This window comes from Styela clava, chromosome 3 (genome assembly GCF_964204865.1).
Source record: "Styela clava chromosome 3, kaStyClav1.hap1.2, whole genome shotgun sequence".
NCBI classification, from domain to species: Eukaryota; Metazoa; Chordata; class Ascidiacea; order Stolidobranchia; family Styelidae; genus Styela; species Styela clava.
In genome coordinates, this window is record NC_135252.1 from 3,683,392 (window position 1) to 3,707,915 (window position 24,524).

Here is a 24,524-nt window from a genome sequence, read left to right on the forward strand (position 1 = left end):
TTAACGAAATTCATTTCAAAAAGAGGTTTTACAGCAATGGAAACTGTAAAAATATCATTCATATATTTCTACAATCTTACTATTCAATCATATTACTAATTTTGTTTTGTTCAATTTCTTTTTAAGGTTTTATTGTTATGTGTAATAGTTGAATAGTATTATCATTTATTTGAGAATGAAGAGCATTTATGAATATGACTCATGAATTTCTTCAAGCGGAAATCTCGTCGTACGACATTGACGATATCTGATCAGACCAAATCATCCAAGGCTTCACTATCTAGTGGTGACGGAAAAGCATCACAACAAGGCTCAACAGGAAATTTGAGGAAAACAAATAAAGACTATCACACAGCTGAAACAATAGAGTTTAAGGTTTGGTTATTCATTTTTGGTAGCCAAAAATAGTAATCTAGGACAGTTTAACAAAAGTTATGTTCTATCTAGAACAGGGATATCGAGCCACCATGTTTTTTCAGTGACGTCGAAGTCACAAATCAATACAAAGAACGGTCAGTGTTGCAACAGGGCTGCTATTTCTCACATCCCCCCCTCTAAATTCTAGGTTGACTGAAAAAGTCGCTATTGGTGCGTTTTAGGCCTAATTTTGTTTTAAATCGCATGAACACTTTTGTCAGCGTGACAGCCTGGTCTAGAATGTGTTCAAACGACTTTCTTGTCTGTTTATTTTTGGTCAGACTTTATTACCTAAAAAACAACTGTTATTAATATCTGTATGTAATCAATCATTTTTCCACCTCACTTAATTGAATTTTAAATCATTGATACACAATGTAAAAAATACACTATAATTATTTGGCATATCTTTGATGCGTGATACTCAATGGTTGGCCCAAGTGTGTTGAGTTATTAGTTGAGCGACAATCCCACACAAATTTGAAGTATATTTAATTAATTTACAGGAGAATAATGCCATCAAAAATTCTTCAAAGTTACCACAAAGAATCAAACAGACCCGCTTCTCAGATGACACAAGTGAGTATTAATTTCACTATGGATGAGTTCATCTGTTTTATAATGCTTTCAATTATGATTTCCATCAAGGAAATATGTATTCATAAGGAGATTTAATTAGTACATATTAGAATCTTTAAATCATTTGTGCCAGTTGATGCAATTTTATTTCGATCAATGCTTGTATGGGGTGAAGGCTGAACTGCTTTTTTTTGTTTATATTAGTATGACAGCTTCAGGTTAGTGGGAGTTTTTTTAATATTATAGATTGGCATAACTTTAGTGTCTGCTAATTTGCTCTGTTTTTATTGTTACTGTTACAAAAGGAGTCAGTTCTTTGAGAACTGGTGCGCTTTATTATTTGAAATATAGTTTTGGTCTCCAGAAATCCTGATATTTTTTTCAGTCTGCCCGATATTACGAATCTATGTCATTGTATAGAAACTGGAGTAGATTTATTTTTTCCAAGGAATGTCTGATTATAGAAAGGATTTATAACTTTTGATTAAAAATAATAATCTTGGATTGTTCAATTCAATATAAAAAATAAAAAAAAGTTTCATTGCTTTGAAAGCATTTGTCATCTCAATATCATAAATTCAATATCTTCAATGGGGAAAGTTATTGCAACAACATAATAGATCATGCCAGAATTTTACTTTTTTCCATTATAATATACGGGTAATGCATCTCAAAATGCCTTTGTGTTTCAGTTTGGAGCTGTAGGTAATTATAGATGTATCATTATATAATTGGATGCGACTATCTTAAGCATAACTACCATATTTTCTAGATGAGAACAACAATTCATCAGCAATTACCAATGGCCATGACTTTGACAACAATAATGAAGCCCCATATTTAGGATCACCCAGACAAAGAGACAATAATATGCCTCTGCTTGCTCACCCTGTGCCCAACCTTGTTCAAGATAATTCTGCAGATGATAATTCTGGAACTCCAATGTCACTCTATGCTTCTGTCATTAAAGGAGATAAAGCTGAACTCAAGAAAATTGTTTCTGGTATTTATAAAATATATCTACCGGTAATTTCAATATAATATCCGTGATTTACTTACTCATAGCTATCATACGTTTTATAATTCTTGTGGCCAATAATTTCTCAACTTTAGGACAATGAAAACACGTAATAATTTTTTTGCATGTTGGTTTTTTTTATATGTATTTATATCACAGTATTTTGAAATCTGTTAATTAAAAAACAAAAGTTTGAATCGACGAAATTTTTGTGATATTTTTAGAAATATGATGTATTTTTCAATTTTAGGACGATACAAGAATTTAGTTACTTACCCATCAAAGATTTCTTTTCATATCTTTCTATCTGAATAAGGCCCTATGCCAGGGCCACTGATATCCACAATATGTAAAAGGCCCGGTGAAATTGATCATTTAAATTTTTTTTTTTTTTAGATTACTTGCCAATTATTTGTGAAGTCCTAATTTATGTTAGTATGCTTTTATGAATGTTTTCCAACCAGATTCAAACATGATGCTTTTTTATATTTTTACTGACCTATGGTATTAGTTGGGATTTAAATCATTTTGTTAAGTTAAAATAATATCAATCTTCCATTGTAGTGATTCACTCTTCTATTACTTGTGCTATATACTTATGCCTATCTTTATTTCCATTGCTTCCCAATTCTCCTTTTAATTTATAGACATTTAAATGATCAAGTTTCATATAAAGAATGGACAAAAAACTAATTAACTCTGCGGAATGTTTTTTGTTGCTGAGCAGACATTTAATATCATAAGAGTAGATTTTTTGTATTCATACTAGGAGAGAACAGTCGTTAAGATTGCCTAATCATATGGCGAACCACAATCTCTCATTCGGCTACCAGTCCATGTCTGGTATGGGAATAAGAAACCAGTCATTTATTTTAGATGCATACTTGATGATGGAGAAGGCTTTAATTCAAAGTATTCTATGACAAAGAGAAGTCTAGAAATCCTCATGATTATCCTCCAAACCAGTAAACCTGCACAATGGCGCGGCATGGCGGTGTTGCTCATCGTGCTGAGCGGTAGGAATACAATCGCCACCGCACCTCTGATTACTCAGCGGGGGTTCACAGGTTCGAATCCCATGCGGGGAGGGTTATGTGCGGTAGCAGTAGTAGGGTGGTTCACGTAACTGCTGGTCGGTCACGGCTTCATTAAGTACGTGCTTCCAGGAACAAATAATCCCATACCCGACATGGAAGCCGTCTTAAAGGCTTTCCTCTGCCCCGATATAAATATGTAAATCCTATCCTATGTAATCAGAGATGTGGTGCCGTGTTCCTAACTATGCACCAACCACTGGTTTGTAATAATCTATATATGTATCGAATTTCAGCAAATCCTGAGTTGTTAGACACTGCAGATAATTTTGGAAGAACGCCACTTATGTACTGTGTGCTTGCAGATAGACTTGATTGTGCAAAATTTCTCATAAACATGGGCTGCAATCTTGATCAGGTTGACAATGCAGGGCGCAGTGCTATACACTCTGCTGCTCATAAGGTGGGATTATCAACATATATGTGGTGTAATTGACCAGAAAAATGAGCCTCGCCTATTTTGGGTTTAGTAATCTGTCATGTTTATCAAAAGCTGTGACCCTGCTATTTATGCTTGTTAGGTGCACAAATAATTGGTTTATACCTGGAGTTTCTTTATACAAGCACTTAACAATATTCCAAACCACTGTTTAGAATTAATCTTGCATGATCTAAATTGATCCATTGTTATTTCCTAATTATAAATATAATCCAAATTTTACTTCATGAAATTCATCGTAAATTGTTTTTCTACTTCATGAATATGCACAAAATATTTAGTAATTCTCATTAAAATTATCTAAACTTGGGTCAAATTTCGGGTGAAGCGTTGTTTGATAATTGAGAAATATGGCTTGCTAATACAAGTAAAAATATCATAACATATCAATTCCACAGTTAATCATGTTTTGTGTGTTATAACCAAAATACCATAATTTTCTACGTATACCATAATTTTCTACTGTTTTTCTATGATTGAGGTATTATATTCATATTTGTGCAACAAACATATTAAATTCATTATTTTAGGGAAGTTATAAATTTCTTGAACTGTTACACAATCGTGGTGCAAGTCTTGATATAAAAGATAACGATGGTCAAACTGCACTTCATCTTGCAACTAGAATCAGAACACCGAAATGCTTGGAATTCCTACTGAGAAATTTAGGACCTGGAATGGTGGATGTGCCTGACAATCAAATGGTATGATACAGTTCACACTCCATTTTTTTGCAATATTATCTTATTGCTCTTTAACTTAACATTCTGCTTATGTATTTTGATGTGAATTGACTGAATATATTTGGAACGGTCCAAATTGTGGCAACATAGTGGTAATTGGAATATTGTATAATCTATTGGGACTTATAGTTAATGTCATATTTGAATTAATGCCTTGTTGCTGCATTTCGACGCTACCTTTTTTAGAATTTAATTATTGCCATTATTGCTTCTTTGGAATGTTGCAAAATTAGCCAAGTCAGTAGGCTATGTTAATAAGTAAACGAATGACTGACATAGCCCCTATGTTTCTGTTACAAAACTCTGGGGGCTTCGTACTGAGCACTTTGAGAAGCTATGCACTAATGCATAAAAAAGTGTCACTCAGTCACAGAATTCTCCACCGAATTGAATTAACTGCTGGTTGTCAAGAGGACCAATTGCCTAACTTCAACAATCTCAAACCTTGTTACATCATCTGGTTCAAATGGTTTTCATTTTTTCCAGAGAACAGCACTTCATTGGGGTGCTGCATTTAACAACACTGAATGTGTAAAACTCTTGATAAAATATGGAATAAATATTGCAATACCCGATGGGGATGGCAAAACTCCTTTACACTGGGCAGCAAACAATCATGATCCATCTGCAGTTCATACCATGGCAGCATTGCTGGTGAATTTTTTGTTTTTTGTTGTATATTAGATCTGTAATTTAACAGAACTAAGTGAAGGTAATTACGGCCTGAATAACACGCCACGCTAACAAAAACAATCTGGGATTATAACAGAATGCAGTCGCAAGCATTCTTAGAGACTTTTTTATTTTTTAAATTTTTTAAAAAGGTGGGGATGCGCCACTGGTCGGGCAGGAGACTGGGTTGCTTTCACAAGGATTCTGGTATATTCAAAGTTGAAGTATTTTTACTGGTTTTTGAAAAAAGCGCGAACTAAACATTTTATATCACTTTGAATGACATTGTTCATGATATGCCTCTGTTATTCCTGACATTTTATCTTGCAGGAACGTTCACCTGGTGTACTGAATTGGCAAGATTATGAAGGTCGAACTGCTTTGCATTTTGCTGTTGCTGATGGCAACAGTGCCGCTGTTGAATTTCTCGTCAATTTTGAAACAGTAGAATACTCAGAACCATATATTTGTGACGTAGACAGATCTGATAATACTTTCCGCACTCCATTGCACTGGGCCGCTCAATTAGGTAAGGAGGTAGTGGAATATGAAATCGCTAAATTAACATGTGAACAATGCTCAAAGAGCATTTAAAATTTATACTACTGAGAAACTTCTCACAGATACAAAAACCCAGCTACTACAGTACAAGGGAAATTCTAGAGGCCGTGGATCAGATAAGTTTTCGCAACAATCCAATGAATAAAAATATAAAATTTCATTTAGCAAAATAAGAAAATGGCACACAAGGCTATTCATGAATATGTGAAAAGTGACAGAGAGATATTGATTTCTTTCAACTTTTAGGGGAAATTGAAATCGACTAGTCCATTCATTGTAATGAAAAGTGATCACAACAAGCCCAACATTTCCAAAAATAACATCAATTTAATAAAACAATATATAGGCCCACTCCTGATCTAACAAACGAGATTAATCTGCTTAAAACTGCCCTTTCAGATTTGATTTTAAAGCAAAAATTTAAATGAAATCTCCTCTGTTATTTTGATAAAATACATTTCTTAAAAACCTTGTTTTTTTTTGTATCTTTAATTCCTGCTATTGAGTTTGAATAAAAATAAATTTTTTCAATGAAGACATATACAACATTTGTCAAATGATTTTGAGTCCAAAGATAAAAAATTACGAAAATATGATTTTTTTTCAGGTCACACTCATATAGTGAGGTTGTTACTTCAAGGTATTGATAAAATTGCAAAGAAAAAAGTAGAAGAATCAACAGAAAATAAAAGTAAAAGTGAAGGGAGTAGAGATGGCGATGAAAAAAATCTTAAAAATATATCATCAGATGGAAATGGTGCTACACCGTTTTTATATGCAGCTCTAAGCGACCATCATGTAAGACATGTTATAAAAATCTGTCTATCTATGAATCTATGAATCATAATATCTTATGTAAAGGGTTGAATACGCTTTCAACAACTTAAATATCGGTTATTTTTACTGAAAAGTGTTCACTTATAGACTTATGAGTTCAACAATGTTAATTTTTAATTTTCAACTCATTTACTGAATTATTATCCTATTGCCAATGTGAAGTCAATAACCACAGTACATATTTAAAAATGTATTTTAATAGTATATCAAGAACCCCACTTGACAGTTCACAGATCAGTCATCTGTGACTAATGATATTACTTACAAACTAAGCCATTTGTAAAGATGATGTGGTTGCCATAGATTAATATTTTTGAGTCTTTTAATTTCCTGAAATCAGGAATTAATTTTATTTGCTGCTTGTTCTCGCCTTTCGCTACAAACAAGTGGTCACTGATAAATGACAATAGATAAGGTATGTTAAGCGCTATTTTTGAAAGGACCAAAATGTTACCGGTCTGGTATTGGGACGTCATCATCTGTTTGGCTTGGGATTTGAACCCAAGATTGTGATGCCTACAAAACAAATGCTAATCAATGGAAATGTTTATTATTATTGTACAGAGCGTTGTGGAAGCAATGATCGTGCATGATCCAACCGTGACAGAACAAGAAGACATAGAAGCAAGAAACGCTCTGATGTGGGCTGCTGGAAAAGGGTCAAACAATGTGATCAGGATATTGCTAGGAATGAAGAAAACCATTCATACCGAGAACCCAACAGATTTGTCTGCAAAACAGGCATCTGGGAAAGTTGAAAATAGAAAAGCCACTCTTAAATTTTCCCCGATTGATATTGATAAACAGGATAGAAACGGAAATACTGGTGAGATGAATAATTTTAAGTGGAGATGGTCTTTCTGTTTTTTTAAAGCTTCATTTCATGGCATTTTAATTTATATGGCCTAAGTAGTTCTGATCAGGAAATGCATGTGTATAAGACTACTAGTCTTGGCTTATTTGGCTCAAATAGTTTTTGTATGATGACCTCAACTGTTTCAGTGTCACATTCAGTGTTCAAGGAAATTATGAGTGCAAAGGTGCCTCACAAGCCAAAAATAAACTGTGGAAGTGAATTTATTTCTTCACCGAATTATGTTGTGCATAATATCAAAGCCTCTCAACGAAAAGAATCTGTAAAACTTTCGCTTTCAACCTATATATTTTCAGACATATATTTGCACTAGCGAATCATGCTTAATATTCACATGTTCACTCTCTTTTTTATTCCCAACATGGTCGTTGCGGCCGATCGTTTTTGCAGGAGTATTAGAGTTGAAGTTCTTGAAAAGTAAAACATGATATTGTAAACAAAAATTTTTGGCGTAAATACATTATCTCAGATAGCTATATTCTTCTTGTCTGCTCCGCATAACTTATTTGTCAACTTTTTTTCTTTTTGAAAACGCAAAAAAATGGTGATTTCGTAGTCTCTAAAAAACTGCAAAAGTGCCTCACAGTTTTCGCAAAAAAGTGGGTATATAAGGAACACTGGTCAGTGGTCAGTGGTCACATTTTAATTTCATTTTCAGCATCACTGGTCACTAATTAAATTTGGTAGCCGATATGCTGAACTAAAACAACGCTGGTCCTTCCAGATTTCTAAACTCATACTTTTTCCGCATGCACAGATATGGAGTAGATATAGGAATTCAAAAAAAATCAGTAATTATGTTTCACTCACTTCAACTTTTCATGTGTTTTTATTTATCATTTCAATTTTCCATCTTTTTTCAGCTCTTCATGTTGCTGCATGGAATGGTCATGGCAGCTCTGTTGAACTTTTGCTGAGTCAAGGTGCTAGACATGACAAGACAAACAGTGTTGCTCATACTCCTATATTTGGCGCATGTGAAAAGGTAATTATGTTATTCATATAATCTAAGTCAGTGGTTCTCTAATGATGGGGCGGGCCCCACAAGGGGGGCATTATTTACATTCCATCCACGTATTTTCAACATGTTTTTTGAATAAAACATACTTTCACTTTACTATCTGTTATTTGTGGCTTATTGTTAGCTGGTTATTTTTAAGTTGGGGCGCGAGAATTGACAAATTCTAAAAGGGGACACGACTCGAAAGGTTTGAGAACCACCGTTTGAAGTATAGAAAAACAATTTTATGGTTTTCGTGAGTTGTTTAACCTCAACTGGTATATATATGACTGTATATAATATACAAGTAAAGATTATGGTAGTTCAGTTGAGATAACAGGTCAAAATCTGGGGCTCTAATCACACGCCCACCACATCCCCCAGGGTGTAGTAAATTGTGTAGGCAATGCCAAACCAGGAAGATTCCAAAATATTTGTTATACACTATGAAGTGTCTGAATTATCGTCACATGTCTTTCAGATTAAATTGTGCTTATGTTAATTCATTTTTAGGGTCATCTGAATGTTGTCAAATATCTTCTTGATTACAATGCCAGCATTGATCTTGTTGATTCTGAAAGTAGGACACCACTACATTGGGCAGCTCTTGGAGGTCATGCTGAAATCTGCGAACTTCTGATAAAAGAAGGTTGTTATATTACGTTTTTATTGTTTGTTTTAATATCATTTCATTTCTGCAGAAGGTGATCACTTATTATGCAATTTAAAGGCGTGATGGCTATGAATTCATAGCCTGTGTTTAACAAACATTGCCTTATTTTCAGATGCTTTCAAATTTAGGCTGTGATATTAGTAGAGATAGGATACCATTTTCATATCTATTCTGGGGAGATGGAAGCCAAAAGCTGGCTTCATCATATTGTGAACCGTGACCTTATATCCATGTTGGGTATGATCTGTTATTGCCGCACTATGCGCCAACTGCCTTATTGGCTTTTTCTGTTCCTGTATTATGTATAATCTTATCTCAATATACAAGTATCCCATTATTTTTTATATTGTGTACAAAATAGCAAATTGTATTATGCTGTCGCATTAGCAAAACTGCATTTGCATGTCTTTAGCTTTAGTACTTGCTTCTTTGCGGTCAGTTTTTATGTGTTGTTCAATGTTGTCAACAATGTTTTCTAAGGTTTGCATGTTGATGTTCGTGATACACTTGATCGTACACCGTTACACTGTGCTGCATTTGGTGGTTTCATCAATTGTATGAACCTTTTGCTTGAAAATGGAGCCAATGTTGATCTACAAGATCAAGAGGTATGCATGATTGTTATTGCATAAGAAATGAATTAATGAGATACATAAATATTCCGTATGATAATCTAGGGCAGGGCTGGTCAAGGTTTTTCGATCAGGGGCCAAATATTTGGCCCATCTAGACTGGCAGACCATGTTAGTGTGACGTAAAAAGTTACATTTCAAGATATGAAAGTTATGATATTCAATGACTTTTATACGTCTGCCAGTACAGTCCCTAGGTTTCGCCAGTTTACATTTAAATCCGAACGTTAATATTACTTGTGGTAATATTACAAATATCACTTTGCTACTATTATCAAACATTTTGAAGTTAATTTTGTTTTGCGAGTATTAGTTTTGCTTTTTTATACATTTATAGTTTATACCAGCGGTTCCCAAACTATGGGCAGTGGGTCACAAAAGGAATCTTAGTGGGTCGTGAAAAGATGTAGAAAGCTTTGATTAATATTATACTGGTTATTAGGAAGAAACTTAAAGAAACTAAATTGAATTTAAATTCTAATCTGTGAAAGTTTCCTTTTTACGATCATCTCAAAGGAAAGACACACACTTTGCTACACAAAGAATGACCATGTGGCGTATTTACGCATAGCAGTTTTGTACACTGTACAGCACTTCTTCTCATATGTGACTTTTAGTGTCTTATTGCCAGTTTTGTTGTTACAGGGTCGTTCAGCTCTTCATTGGGCGGCTCAATCTGGACATCTGGATGCAACAAAGTTATTATTTCAATATGCTGTATTTCCTAACCCTATGGAATATACAGAGGAACGACTCACTCCCTTGGATCATGCTTTGCAAAAAGAAAAAGAAGATGTTCTTCAGTATCTAATTGAACAAGGTTTGTGATTAGAAGAGTTTCAAAATTATTATTATAAAGCATATGGTTAACAAATACAGGAAAATCTTGTTTCCTAATTTTTTTTTACGAGATGGATGTAGTTAGACATAGAATAGGGTTTTCATATTTATTTTGGGGAGAGGAAAGTGGATAAGACGGCTTAATCATATGGTGAACCACAACCTCTCGTCCAATACGAGTCCATGTCGGGTATGTGATTAGTTAGCCAGTTATTACTTTTGGAAGCATTGAATTGATGGTGCGAGAGCCGTAACTGACCAGCGGTTATGTGAACCACCCTATGGCGACGAGGAGTCCAGCAATCCTCTCGCACATAACTATCCCCGCATTGGATACGAGGCCACGCAGGGTAATCAGAGGTGCGAGAATAGCAAGCTTATTCCTAATGCTTAGCACAATACGCCACACCGTCGAGCCATTTGACTGTGCGACTCTGTGATCTTTATTGTTGAATTGAATTCTTTGTGAATTTACGATATATGCCAAATCGGCATGCTACTCTTTACATAAAAAAGAAATGCAGCAGTTTAAACAAAGTCTGTTGAACATGCTTTTGTCTTCTGCTAGCACATAATAAGTAGAGTTACAATATAGCAAAAACAGCTTATATAAAGTTACTAATAATTGTCACAGGATCACATTTTTGCTGATGCATTGTGGTAAATGACTGTTATCTTGGTTATCTGCAGTAATTCAGTAGATTGATGTTCTCTAACACCGATAGGGTTCATTTTTTAAATGTAATTTTATCCTATCATGTTTCGATTTTATAGACAACATAATTTTGTTACAGGAGCGTTATCTGCCGAACACATCCGCAATATTGCTGCAACGAAAGTTCAAGCATATTTTCGAGGTTATCAAGTTCGAAAAACATTTCCAAAAGAAATTCTAATGAAAATGTTGATTCTCAGAAAGGAAAAGAAAAAGGAAATGGAAGAAAGGTAAGGAACATTGAAATAAATAATTGTTTTTCATCTATATATCGAAAAAGAAGTTCATTAATTGAAAGTTGAATTCTAATTTCTGGTTAAATAATAGTATAGTAGGCTGGTAGCCATCCGTATGTGAAGAATACCATTTACAAATGTACTTGCACAGTTGAGGTTGATCCATATGGTAGTTAATTGTGTAAAGTTGACAATACAACTCAGTTCAAGGTCAATACATCGATTAATACAGATTAACGAAACCACAAACTAATAATGAGCATGCTGCCCAAACAGTCAAAACAGAAGACAAAAACAATAGAAAATTATTCACGCCTGAGCGAACATGATAAATGAAGCAAAACGAAAGTGAAAGAATGCAGTGCTTGAAATGAATAAAGCAGAACAGTAACAAATTCACTGTGTTTTATTTTAAGTTTAGGAAAGACGTAATTGTCCGAGGGTAAGCGTTTGAACGAGTCGTTCAGGTGATGCCCCTTTTTTGGTAAGAACATCAGCCAATTGTTTTTTTGATTCGACCCAGCTTATGCTGTTGATTTCTTTGTTTTGAATCATCTCCTTCAGCATCCCTATTTCAACTCGTAAGCGTTTGTTGGAAACATTTTTACTGGATCGGAGTGCTTCACATAGTGATCGATTGTCGGTTATGACATCGAGTTGTAGGCTTTTGAGTTTTCCAAAATATATCTCCGCAAACATATCTTTGATAAAAACAGCATTGTCAACTGCGTCTGACAATGACAGTGTTTCAGCTGTGAGAGTACTTTTGGCAACGCGACGAATCCTCTTGGACTGCCAGCTTAGCAGAGAGCATTCATTATTTTCTCCAACCAAGAACACCAAATTGCCACCTTGGCTTCCACCATCTCTCAGATTACCATAAGCAGCATCAGCGAAGACGACAATCTTTAATAATTCATCATTTCCTAAATTTTTGTATTTCAATGATAATTGCTGGTTTTTCAGTCTTCTTATTATCTTGTTTATATAGAGCAAATCTTTTTTCTTCCCATCTTTAAGGTTAGAAGCAAGCTGACAAACATCATAGCTCACGTCAGGACGTGTCTGATTGCTTGCCCAAAGAAGACGGCCAATATTCGCTCTTAAAATATCTATTTGAGAAGACGAAAGACACTCTGCATCATCTGAGGTCACTTTTATGGTCTCAAGGTTTTTTACATACAATTCTTGATTGATCAATATTTCATCGGCTGATTGTTGTATGTCTAGTCCCAAATATTTGAATGCCTCGTTTTTCTCCGAGCTAATTAGAAATGTTGACCTCAGTTTCGAAATCAAATTGTTCTCAAAATACTCTGTGCCAGACCACAGAATATCATCAACATGAATCCCAGCTATACCTTGTAATTCCCCATTGCAGTATACATAGAATACTGCTGAATCAGATGCTGATACTTTTGCTCCTTGGTCAACGAGAAACTTCTTTAGTCGATTGTACCATTTGAGTGATGCATCACTTAATCCATAAACACATTTGTTTAATTTCCATAGCTTGGTAGTTCCAGCCTCTTTGGGAGGCTTTAAAAATATTTCTCTATCCACACAATTTCCCTGTAAGAAAGCTGTTTTAATGTCAATCGTATGAAGCTTCCATTGCTTTTGTGCGACAATGGCAATAAGAACCCTGAGTGAATCTTTTGAACAGGTGGGCGATTCTTTAGCAATATCGTCAGTTTGTTCTTCAAAGCCTCTTGCGACAAGTCTGGCTTTGGGAATGATTCCATCTTCAGTATCTTTCATTGAACACACCCATCGTACGGAAATTGTTGGTTGACCAACATTTTCGACTTCATTGTACACCTTATTTTGTCTCCAGCTTTTCAACTCTGACTTCTTTGCTTCTAAAAAGTCAACATTTTCCAAGACCAACACATCTTCATGAGTGTTTTCATCCATTTCCTTCTCGTTCAGATTTTCCACTTTATCAAAATCTTCGTACCCAGATTTTCCTCTAAAACTTTCTGGATTACAATATTCAACATTGTAGCTTTTCCCATATTTCCCGGTTGATTTACCTGCACGACTAAGGATTTTGGCTTCATAGTCTTCACCAGCTAATGTAAAAGAGACAATTTTGCCTTTAGTCAAGTTGAGATTACGTCTGCCACCAGTTGCTGCTTGAACTGGACTGCCAATTGCACTTTGGTCATTATCCATATTTTCAGTATCATTGCTTTCATTTGAAATTTCTGGAACAGACTGTTCCTCATCTTCTATATGATCATTACCATTAGACGAAGCGTCAATTCCATCATTAGAATCTGTTGGAATGCAAACCTCCTTTGTCTGAGGAAAATCCTGAAGATAACGGTTGGCATGCTGGACTCTGCATGAATGTGCTCTGATTAGCTGTCCGCCATGTCGTATAAAAATAACCGGTCCATCTTGCCCAATTACTTTTGCAGGGCCCTTCCAACGTTTTTGATCCTCTCTCTTATAATAAACCTCTTCTCCCGTGAAGAATTCATCCCGAGTCTGTCGGGTTTGTGTTCGTAATGCTCTTCTTATTTTTTCGGAAGATTCTGATTCAATAACTGCTTTTCTGGCAGCTTGCATTGCAAATATATTATTGGCTACAGTGAGACTTATAGATTCACCTTCCAAGGCAGGTGGGTCATCATGAGTAACTGATGGCAAAGTGGGATTCCTTCCAAACACAAGCTGGTTAGGGCTGAAACCATTGTTATTCACAAGTGAGTTTTTTGCGCTAACAGCCCAAGCAAGTGCAGTTTCCATATCACATTTCTCAGTTGCCTTAATCTTCATCAATGTTTCTGTCAATGTCCTATTGTGTCGCTCGCAGAGTCCATTAGACCACGGTGAGTATGCAGCTGTCGTCGTGAATGTTATATTAAAATTTCCACACATATCTTTGAACACTTCAGAATCAAATTCTCCGCCGTTGTCACTCAGAATACGAGCCGGACTTCCAAAAATGCTGATCCAATTTTGCATGAATTTCTTTACAATTGTTGATGAAAATTTATTTCTCACAATGGCAGCTCTACTGTATCGAGTGAAGTGATCAATCATATGCAAATACCACATATCAGAACCTAGCTGATGTAGATCGACCGCCACTGTTTGATTAAAATCATTTGCCCATGAAAGTCCTACAACTGGACGTGGCGAAGGTTTTTTGTAAACTTTACATATTTCACAGTCACTGACTGTTTCTTCAATCAGGCTCGAAAGATCTGCATTCCATTTTCCTGCATTCTGAATGAGCTTCTTTAATTTGTCTTGTGACGCATGGCCGAACTGTTTATGCAATTTTGTAATTTCAGCTTTCCCAAATTCTTTATGCCCAGTGCTTTCTGATGCAAGGATTTCATTACGACAACCAACTTCTGCCTTCATTTTAGGCAGTATATCTACCGCATAATGTCCATTGGTAGATAAATGCAACTTAAGATCTTGCTTGAGCATTACCGCACGATCGTTCTGCATGTCAAGTACAGTGCCTGCACGCTTTAGTGTGCTTTTGCTGAGTAACAATGGCAAGTTTTCTTCATTCACAATTTCAACCTCCATTCTCAGCAACGTTCGGCCAATTTGTACAGGAATTATAGCCTTTTTCTCAGCCTGAATTTCTTTCCCATTTCCAAATTTAAATCTCTTCATTGAAGGAAAAATCTCAACTCTGCTCGACAAGTTTTCGTTTAAGAGCCCAAGATAATTCCTGAACCATTTTTTACCAGCTACTGTCTTCGTGCAAGCAGTATCTACTATTGCAGCCTTGGCAGCTTCAACTTCAAAAATATCTGAAGAATTTTCATCTGTTATCAAAACCATTTGTATTTGTTCGCAAACACAATCTTGCGCATCGGAACAATAAACTTGATTCTTCTCATGTGGACATTGTTTGGCCCAGTGCATTTTTGATTCACAAATTGCACATCTAGATATATTTTCGTATTTGTCCCGTGGATTCAGTCGAGCTTTGATGCTTGTATCGTTGCTTTGCTCCTCCGCCACTACCGGTGGCATATCTCGATCTCTCTTTGAAAAATTCTTTCCTAGATTTTGGCCTACCAGTACCAGTACCGGTATCACGAGTCACAAATGCATTTTCCTTTTTAATATTCGATGCAACATCATCTTCATCAAAATCATAATTCTTTTCATCGCCATCTTGCTTTGAAAGAATCCTTTTTAAGGCTGATTTCATAGATTCGAACTTCAAGTCGCTTCCAACAGTAAGAACCATTTGGCGCTGTTGATCAGTTAGGCCTGCAGCATCTAATATCTTAAAAGCCAGAATGGTATCTGGTAGCTTCATGTCATATTTTACAAGTCTAGCATACCGGTGTTCAAACTCCAGGATAAAATCCACCATTGAAATATCAGAACTTTTATGATATTTACTAAATAGCGTGTAGGCTAAATAGGCCTCATCAGTTTTCTCTGACTGAAATGCACCATCAAGTTTTCCAAGAAGTTTGTCCAACCCATCATCAGCTTTCAACTGTTCACTAGTTAACTCTGACACAGCTTTCTCAGCTTTATTATTTCCATCAAGCGACTGCAGACGCACCAAAATTGCCTGCTTTTCCTTTGGCACTTCTGTTATGGAAATCCACATGTCCAACTTATTTTTCCATTCTGCATAGCTAGTACCGCCTCCGGAAGTCATTTTCCTCTGCTACCATGTAAAGTTGACAATACAACTCAGTTCAAGGTCAATACATCGATTAATACAGATTAACGAAACCACAAACTAATAATGAGCATGCTGCCCAAACAGTCAAAACAGAAGACAAAAACAATAGAAAATTATTCACTCCTGAGCGAACATGATAAATGAAGCAAAACGAAAGTGAAAGAATGCAGTGCTTGAAATGAATAAAGCAGAACAGTAACAAATTGCTCAATAAAAAGCTCATTGATGCATGAAAAAATTTAGCCTACCGGTACTTTTATTTTAAATATATTGATGATTTACCAGATCAGCTGAACAAATACGCAACAATGCTGCTATTAAAATCCAAGCACAGTTTCGAGGATACCAAGCAAGAAAATCTCGTAACATTAAGACAAAGAATGAATCACAAACACAAGAGGAAGAAGCTGATCTCAAAGAAGATCCCAAAAAACAAAATGATGGCGAATTGTGAGAAATTGTGTAACTTAAGTCTAGTCATTTTATATCAGTGTTACAATTTATATTTTTGGTTTTTTTTGAATACAAGGCCTTCACTCAGAAGTAGAGGAGACTCATCTATGAGCAAAGTTACAAGCACCACTGAAATGCCAAGAGATACTAAAACTGTGTCTAATTACTATGGTACATTATGCGTCAGTAAATGTTGATTGACGTGAGACTTGAAGCAGTTCAATTCAATATGGTTGGAGAAACAGCTATACATAGGCTGTATGCCATTAGTCATTTAATTTCTTTGCAACATTTTGTTCATGCCAAATATTATAAAATATTTGAGCAAAGATAATACATCTGATTTAATATACCTCTACTCAATAACAAAATAAAAAACAAAACTTTTGGACTAAATTAACCCTATTGGTTGCTAAACAGGCTGTGATCTTTATTTTAGTCTCACCAAGAATGAGGCAGATAGTGGATCTCATTCACCAGACAATCTGTCACTGCCAGAAATTATGTCAAATTCGACTTCTTTCATCACTCAACAGCCAATATCAACTGATATGAACAATCCTCCATCCCATGATGAAGGTGTTATTTGTGATCAGATTTCTGTTGCATCTTCCTCTCATTCATCATTACATTCAACGCCTAAAATCAAGTTGAAAACTTTGGAAGGAGAAATAAGAGAAGAAAATGAAGGTTGGCATTATTGTTTATGCGTTATAGTGCATATTGTACTAAAGTATCAACACAATTAATATGATTGATTGAATTGATTTATGTGAAAAACAAATCAAAAAGTATACTGGAAATGTATCTGCCTACTCATGTGACTGAATAAAATCTTTCAAAAGGATGTTTTTGTTCAAATGAACGCAGCCGCAGGAATATCCTTTTTTGTGTATGGAAATATTCTCATAAGCAAAAATCTAATATTTAGCTAATTTGAATAAATTCCAAATTATTATTTGCTGACAAGGAATGTATTCGAATTTCGGTTATGGGCGTCACCAATGTCAAATGTGGTTTGGCAATTGCTTGTATTGGAGTCTTTTTCTTTTCTGATGCAATCATGTATCAATTGTTCATTATTTGATACAGAAGCTGAAGATAATTTATTATTTCAACCTGATTTGATCAGAGTGACTTTTTAAAAAAAAGTATAATTCAGGGATTTAGTCTATTATGCTTTAATGGCTACACTTAGATTCTAAGCATAATATTTTTTTATATTAGTTCTGTAATCACTGTTCATTACAGGACTCGCTAAACAACATGCAGATGATCAGAAAACACAATCATTGAAAGAGCAAAAATCTCAAGTTATGGAGGATGAAAATATCGAAAACACACAAAAATCAAACGAGAAGAAAAAACATAGAAAGACTAGAAAAACTCGTGCTCAATTATCAACTCGTCCAGAAGTCTCGGACACTGATTCATCAAAAGATAAATCCAGATCTCCTCGAACTCGGAAATCCTCATCTCCACTTCTCTCATTGAGAGGTTCCTCGACTTCTTCCGTTCATAACAAAAACACTCCTGCAGTAAAACCGAATTCTACCTCAAAAGAACGAAATCCAGTTCCACCAAATAAACCTAATAAGAAAGAACACAGAAGAAGGAGAAATACAAAACCAAACATAGACAGAGGGTATGTTCACGTATATTAACATTTGCGGAGTAATAAGTATTCTTCTTATTTTGAAAACCTTGATACTTTTTGTTTTAGAACCTAACATGACTATATGAATCTTTTTTTTTTTCAGTTTTTGTTGAGGTTGTAAAAAACAGCTTTTCATTGCCACTATTGGGTCGAACAATTTCTAATTTTTAGAACCTAAAGATTGCTGGAGTCTTTCGGGGCATGATATTTTGCACCAGATTTTGCTGGTTTTCATAACTTGCAGGCACACGTTCATATGGCATTTGGTACAAACTTTTAAGCATATAGCTGCAATTTTTCTAACATTGTGGCCGTATTAGTCATTCGACCTATGTGTTCTGTATATTTGAGCATTTCACCCTTGTTATTATGTGAAATACAAATAATAAAATGGCCCTCTACCTTGAATTAATTATTCCATTATTCAATATTGTTTTAATTAATAATTCATGATATAAGCTTATAAATTTTTTGTTCAGAACTCCAGATTATTCTGCGCTTGATAAGATTGGAGATGAAAATAATATTCAGAGTCAAACTGTCAAGGGTATAGCTTACAGATCACAACCACAGGACAATTCCTTTTTTAATGATGAAATGCCAAGTGTTCCGGATTGCCCTGTTGCAAGTCCAAGGTTTGGATTTGTTATAAATATATATAAAGTAGAGGTTTTCAAACAATCTCTGTATCCTTAGACCTGACATGGGCAAACTACGGCCCGCGGGCCAAATCAATTCGAATAAAAACCACACTTACATAGCCCTCCAGTCCGAGTGGCAAAATTTTCGGCCCCTGGTCCAAAAACCTTGCCCAACCCTGTCTTAGACAGTGGTTCTCAAACTTTCATGATGTGCGGCTCCCTGTTCTTCAAAGGATTTGGTTCTAACGAGTTTCTATCACTTATTTTATTCGCTGTGTTTAATAATAAAAATCTAATCACGGGTGTTAAAGAATAAAGCATTATGGTCAAAGAATTGAACAAGTAATCAATTTATTTTAAATTAATATAGTCATTGCAAATGGTACCTAGTAGAGTCCTTTGCTTTTTACCCTTGGAGAATTTGTCTTTGACTTGCTAGGTTGCCAGAGCACAGTTTGAGAAACTCTGCTTTTAGATATGTAAATAGGCCTTTTCTGTCTCCATATGAATAAAATTGTCATCTTTTTTATTAAAATTGGCTGTGTTCTTTTCTAGAGTAATAAGATTGAAGTACTTTTTAATACTCGCCTTTTCTCTCCATAATATGTTACTTTCTTCCTAACAGTGCTAGTTTGAACATGTCAGAATATATTGAAAGTTTGATGAAGATGTCGGCAAAGGAACGGAAACTTTTAGTAGAACATCAAAACAAAAGAAAAGAAGCTTTTAAATGTGCTCAGCATTCTGCCAGGATCATTCAAAGAGCCTGGTTAAGGTATTTTATCCCATCAGATATTTAATATCTTTATGATGTCATTTTATGTTATTATGCTGTCCGAGCTAATCCCAATAGGTCTAGGTTTGAATAAGGTGAACAAAAACTTCAAAACAAATCTTCCAGATAATAGCAGTCGAGATGTCAGGAGACCAGCTATTGCCTTTTATCATTTATCTAGTTTTTGATGCTAGTATAAAAAAATTAAGGACTGATAATAGTTTGATATATAATACTTAGCCGCTGCATCGGTGCTGGAGTATGTAACTTCTTTTTTTTTCAATGTGGCAACAATATCCCAAACTGATTTCTATTATTTTGTTGAAGAATAAATACAAATTTCAAGCATGTTTTAAGCATGATCTCTCGCTATGGCATTCAGGCTGAATTGCTAAAGGTGTGTTATAAGTATAACTGACGTCGCCAGGTTGGAACTAATGCAGTGTGAAATGTAACCCCCGTTGTATTAACAGAAAATATTATTATGAGCACAACTTCTCATATAGAAGGATGATCAATTTCAAAACATCATTGCTAAGGGTGGTTAGTCTTGAAGTTTGATTATTTTCTATTGCAGATACCTGCAAGCTGAGAATCCAACATTATATAGAAAATTTCAGTTTAACAAGAGAAAAACACCAGTTGAAACGAAAATTGTAAAAGTCAAAGCAGATACATTGGAAAATGATACCTCTAAGAAAGACCCCACTTCTGGCGTTGTTACAAATGATTCACCAAAGCAAGAATCATCTTCAAGTATAAAATCAGCATTAAAACAACCCTCTGTTGAATCGAGTGTAGGAGCCACTTCAGTTGCTTCGTTCGCACAGAATCGGAATTCTCGTTCTGAAGGTTCCAGATCTTCTATATTGTCAAGTTCTGATGCAAGATCTTCAGGGAGCAGAATTAGAAAAAGGTAAATTAGGATTTAGATTAAGAATGGCTTAGTACCGTAAATTCCATTACTATGGGCATTGATCGAAACAAGTAATAGTATGTAATGTCCAGGGTTGTGGGGTTGGGGAAATTTACTATAGGGTTGATAGAAATTTGACCCCGATTTAGGGTTAATGAGAGTTTTAACTTTCACTCCAGCTCTGAACTTAGAGAAAGTCAAATTTTGATAACAAAAACAACAGTGAATGCAAGCCGCATTTTATAAACTATTAGCAAACTTGATCCATTTTTTTTCTGAAAAAAATTTTGACTTTTATTTGAAAGTATTATACTCCGACTTTGGGGAATTCCAAGTCTCTATTGCCATTGAAATCTGAGCTCGAGTTATTTCTTTTAACTCCCCGGAATAAAAAATTCGAAATTGTTGGGAGTATGAATTTCAGATTGCTAATGGTAATTTGTTGATTCTTCTGGAAAGAATTTTTAAGTAAAATATTTTATTAAAATTAATCTCTCTTTGGCACTTATGTTCTCTTCATAATGCAATCGTATCGCTGGAGGAAGTGATCCTAGAAGTTTATTTATGTTTTAATATTTTCTTTTAGTTCTAAAACGAGGAGACCAAAGACTGTTGGTTACCCCGATTCGAATGTTTACATTTCTGTAGAAAAATTAGAAGAACTTTCCAGGATATATGGTGAGTATGAGAACGTTCAGAATGGAATGCTTATTTCAAGTCCAACGTATGGTGGAGTCCCTAAATCCGGGTCAAAGGTCAAGTCGGGCCACTTGCTATCTAAAAGTCGAGTCTGAGCTTGAAGTCAAGTCAATCACTGATTTAAGTTAAATTGGCTGGTGACAACTGAGTCATTTTATTCAGATTAGTATAGGATAAGATTCACATATTCATCCTGGGGGAGAGGAAAGGCGATGAGATGGCGTAATCATGTTTAGAACCTCGGTGTCTCATCCGGTTACTAGTCTAGGTCGGGTATAAGATTAGTCTATTCGTTTTTGGAAGCATGGACTTGATGGTGGAGGAAGCCATAATCGATAGTCATAAACCACAGATGAGGAGTCCAGCAATCCTCTTGCACATAACTATCCTCGTATGAGATTTGAACTCGCAAACCCATGCGGGGTAATCATAGGTGCGGTGGCGAGCGTATTCCTAACACTTTTCACGATGCGCCACACTGTTGAGCCCTATTCTCTTACTCTAGTCACTTTGATAAATGGTGGCCCAAGTCAAACTAGAGTTGAATCAATAACTGAAGCCTCACTAACACTGTGTGAAACATTGGTGAATTACTTCTCAAGTCGTCATTCATCAATTGAATTGTATTGTTAATTCAGTGTCAGGACGTGCCAGTGCAACAAATTTAATAATAATGTAGTTGAAATAAATATACAGATGTCTCTTTCAGGTCACCCTAAAATAATGAGAGATATGTTGTCGGCGTATGGAAATAAATCTTCTACAGGGACAAGCTTACCATCAATTAATTCAAGTCCAACTAAATCAGCATCATCATCAAAACGATCTACTATCTCTATGTCAGAAAGTATAAGACAAAGATTTGAAGCTGATTTGCAGGGTAAATATTACATAGTTCGATATTTCTGAATTTTGTCAGCTCGTCCATTCGGGGAATACGAGCCCTGATTATTGTCTTATTTAATCTCCAGTTGGCGTTGTTGGTTGGTTATGCCAATAGTAACAGTAAAAATGAACCTTATAAATTTTCATTAGACATTAGAATTATTATTTGGTCTCGCTGCTTAATAACAAATTTTGGTTCTTCACGGCTTTCCTACCCCAGTTGTGTGTTTGATCTCAATTTGTTATGCTGTTTTTTTATGGACGGGTTTATTTATAAAATAAACTTGACTATGCTTATTGTGCTTTGAAGTTTTTGAAAAGCTGAATTATGAAGAATGGTTTTTGTATTCGCTCAAACTGAATTAGCACATCCGTGATTCAAAATCTTGATGTGTAATATTTGTGGAATATGAGTCAGAAGTTAGCAGAAATTGCTAAAATTCTTAGAAATACAAAAATCTGACACATTTCCATGGAAAAGTAATGGATCGATATCATAATTTGTGATTTATTTTCGTTTATTCAGGACCAATTCCTACTCATTCACCTAGAACATGGGCAAGTTCATCTAATGTTCAGAAAAACAGGTAATATTTTTATTTTAGTGCTGTCCTGTTTATAGGAACTTGTATGATTTATTGGTTATGATTCGCAGACTTTATTAAAGTCTGTTTTTGTTCTTGAGATCTAGAGCGGGTTTTTCGAACTGGGTGACCCTCAGTCCTCCAAGGGAACCACAGGGCTGCTCTATGGGGTTACATAACCTTTGCTTGGTATCATTCGCCATGACTACATGAATTTGGACTAAATTGACTGCAACGCATTTATTCTTTTGCTCTTTTGGCTTATTATTAAAGATTGCACATAAAATAATTATGGAGAATCGTTAAAAACAAAGCTAGGTATATTTTTAGCTGAGTGGGGAGCTGCTTCAGATGTTGAGTTTTTCGAAGGGGCCCCATGAATCATGAAAGTTCGAGATACACAAATCTAGAAAAAAATGTTGAAGCTACATAGGGTTTAAAGCTCAGTCAGTCCATCATTCAAGGCTTAGCTATATTGAACAATTTTGATTTTGGTAATTTGAAAACAAAACAGCAGTGATTTATTGTGAATCCCTATGTTCAAAGAGAAAATATTATCTAACACTTTAACTCAAAAAATTGTAGAACAACTGATACTCCAATGGCGACTAGAACTCATCCGAGATCAAAGAGTGGACCACCAAATAAAAATATTGATCTTAGACTTCTACCACTGCAATGGCAAAGATTGTGTAAGTTCAGAAATCTCTTATAGTTCATTTTTAAATTAACCGCCGAAAGTTGTCGACCACTAAAGAGTCTGACATGGGATTGCTTGCATCCTAATGAATTCACTGTCTTATAACAATGATATGTATAAGTGCTGGGCTTTTTCTCTCTTGGAATAAATAACAGAAACAATCTTAAGACGATTTTATTCATTTCAAATTATTCTAAAATAAAGTTTGTAATACCTAACTAGTTCGGCTGGTGAACAGAATGTCAAATGGGCATATAGCTGCCTCATTCCGGCTGTTTAATGGCACCAGTTCATCTTCTAATATTTTTATAATTTGTTTTTCTCTGATTCAATTTCAAGATGGCGAACTACAAAATGCTAATGCTGCTGATGATGCAAGAAGAAAATATTCAACAAGGTTTTCATACAACATGGATCAATGATATTCAAATTACCAAAAAACTAAGCTTTCTCAAGTTACCTCGTCCTAGCTGAAGGAATTGTTGAATTCAAAGATGCCTTCGTAGATTTGCATTCTACTCTGCATATTCATGGGATTAAGCAAATTCTTGTTGTTGATTTCAGGGAAACCACATTATTATGACACACAAAGAGTGGCTGTTTATCGTATATAAAATAGATTATTACTTATTAGTGCGTAGACTTTTTTATTTTGTCTTTCAAAAAAAACATCAGGTAAAATGTTTTCAACATAAAACAGAAATATTGCAAAACTGAACATATGGTATCCATCCAACATGCGATGTAGGGTCACACATAACTATTGAATTATTTTTATCTGTTATTGCTTGTTAAATTCAAGCACTTTACTTTTTTTAACTTGCCAAATTTTATTTTTTCACTGTGTATTTATAAAGATGTCATAATTTTATTAGATCTATCTATCATGTTGTGTCTTATCGTTGGTATATTGTCAAATGAAATATATTGCTGCAGAATAACTTGTGTTTAAATGTGAGGCTTCATGGTGATAGTTGTCAAATTGCACTCGCAGAATGTATTGGCAAAGTTGCCAGGAGTTTTACCAAGCGCCATCATTGAGAATTTTTATGTGTGTTCTGGCATTTGTGGATCGGTTTGTATAAGTAATGGGCAGGCACAGAAAGCATCCAAATTTCGTAACCTAGGGTGGGCAAAATTAAATCTTTTTTTAATCGAATAGTGCGAGTGTTTTTAAAGAACGATCAATATTTTTAATAT

The 24,524-nt window shown here is 35.0% G+C and overlaps 1 protein-coding gene across 2 annotated transcripts; it reads left to right on the top strand.

Annotated features, from left to right (window-relative positions):
• Window positions 1-66: 66 nt before the first annotated feature.
• Window positions 67-24,265, top strand: LOC120341845 (uncharacterized). 2 transcript variants are annotated; one of them, XM_078110478.1, is made up of 25 exons: window positions 67-375; window positions 924-996; window positions 1,769-1,999; window positions 3,345-3,511; window positions 4,078-4,251; window positions 4,777-4,944; window positions 5,293-5,491; window positions 6,131-6,321; window positions 6,925-7,186; window positions 8,098-8,219; window positions 8,748-8,883; window positions 9,388-9,515; window positions 10,185-10,359; window positions 11,174-11,324; window positions 16,300-16,464; window positions 16,907-17,157; window positions 17,719-18,112; window positions 18,604-18,759; window positions 19,391-19,540; window positions 20,118-20,456; window positions 21,043-21,134; window positions 21,865-22,035; window positions 22,567-22,627; window positions 23,210-23,316; window positions 23,664-24,265. In XM_078110478.1, exons 1-25 carry the CDS (start codon window positions 202-204, stop codon window positions 23,744-23,746), a joined length of 4,320 nt encoding a protein of 1,439 aa, XP_077966604.1. In that variant the 5' UTR covers window positions 67-201; the 3' UTR covers window positions 23,747-24,265. The 2 variants fall into 2 exon arrangements, with proteins under 2 accessions (XP_077966604.1, XP_077966605.1); XM_078110479.1 differs by having other exon boundaries at window positions 21,922-22,035.
• Window positions 24,266-24,524: the final 259 nt, after the last annotated feature.

Excerpts from the sequence above, each read along its gene's own strand:
- LOC120341845 (XM_078110478.1), top strand. The coding sequence starts at position 202 with ATGAATTTCTTCAAGCGGAAATCTCGTCGTACGACATTGACGATATCT. Across the intron at positions 17,158-17,718 it reads AATAAGAGAAGAAAATGAAG|GACTCGCTAAACAACATGCA; the intron begins GTTGGCATTATT and ends TGTTCATTACAG. Across the intron at positions 18,113-18,603 it reads AAACCAAACATAGACAGAGG|AACTCCAGATTATTCTGCGC; the intron begins GTATGTTCACGT and ends TTTTTTGTTCAG.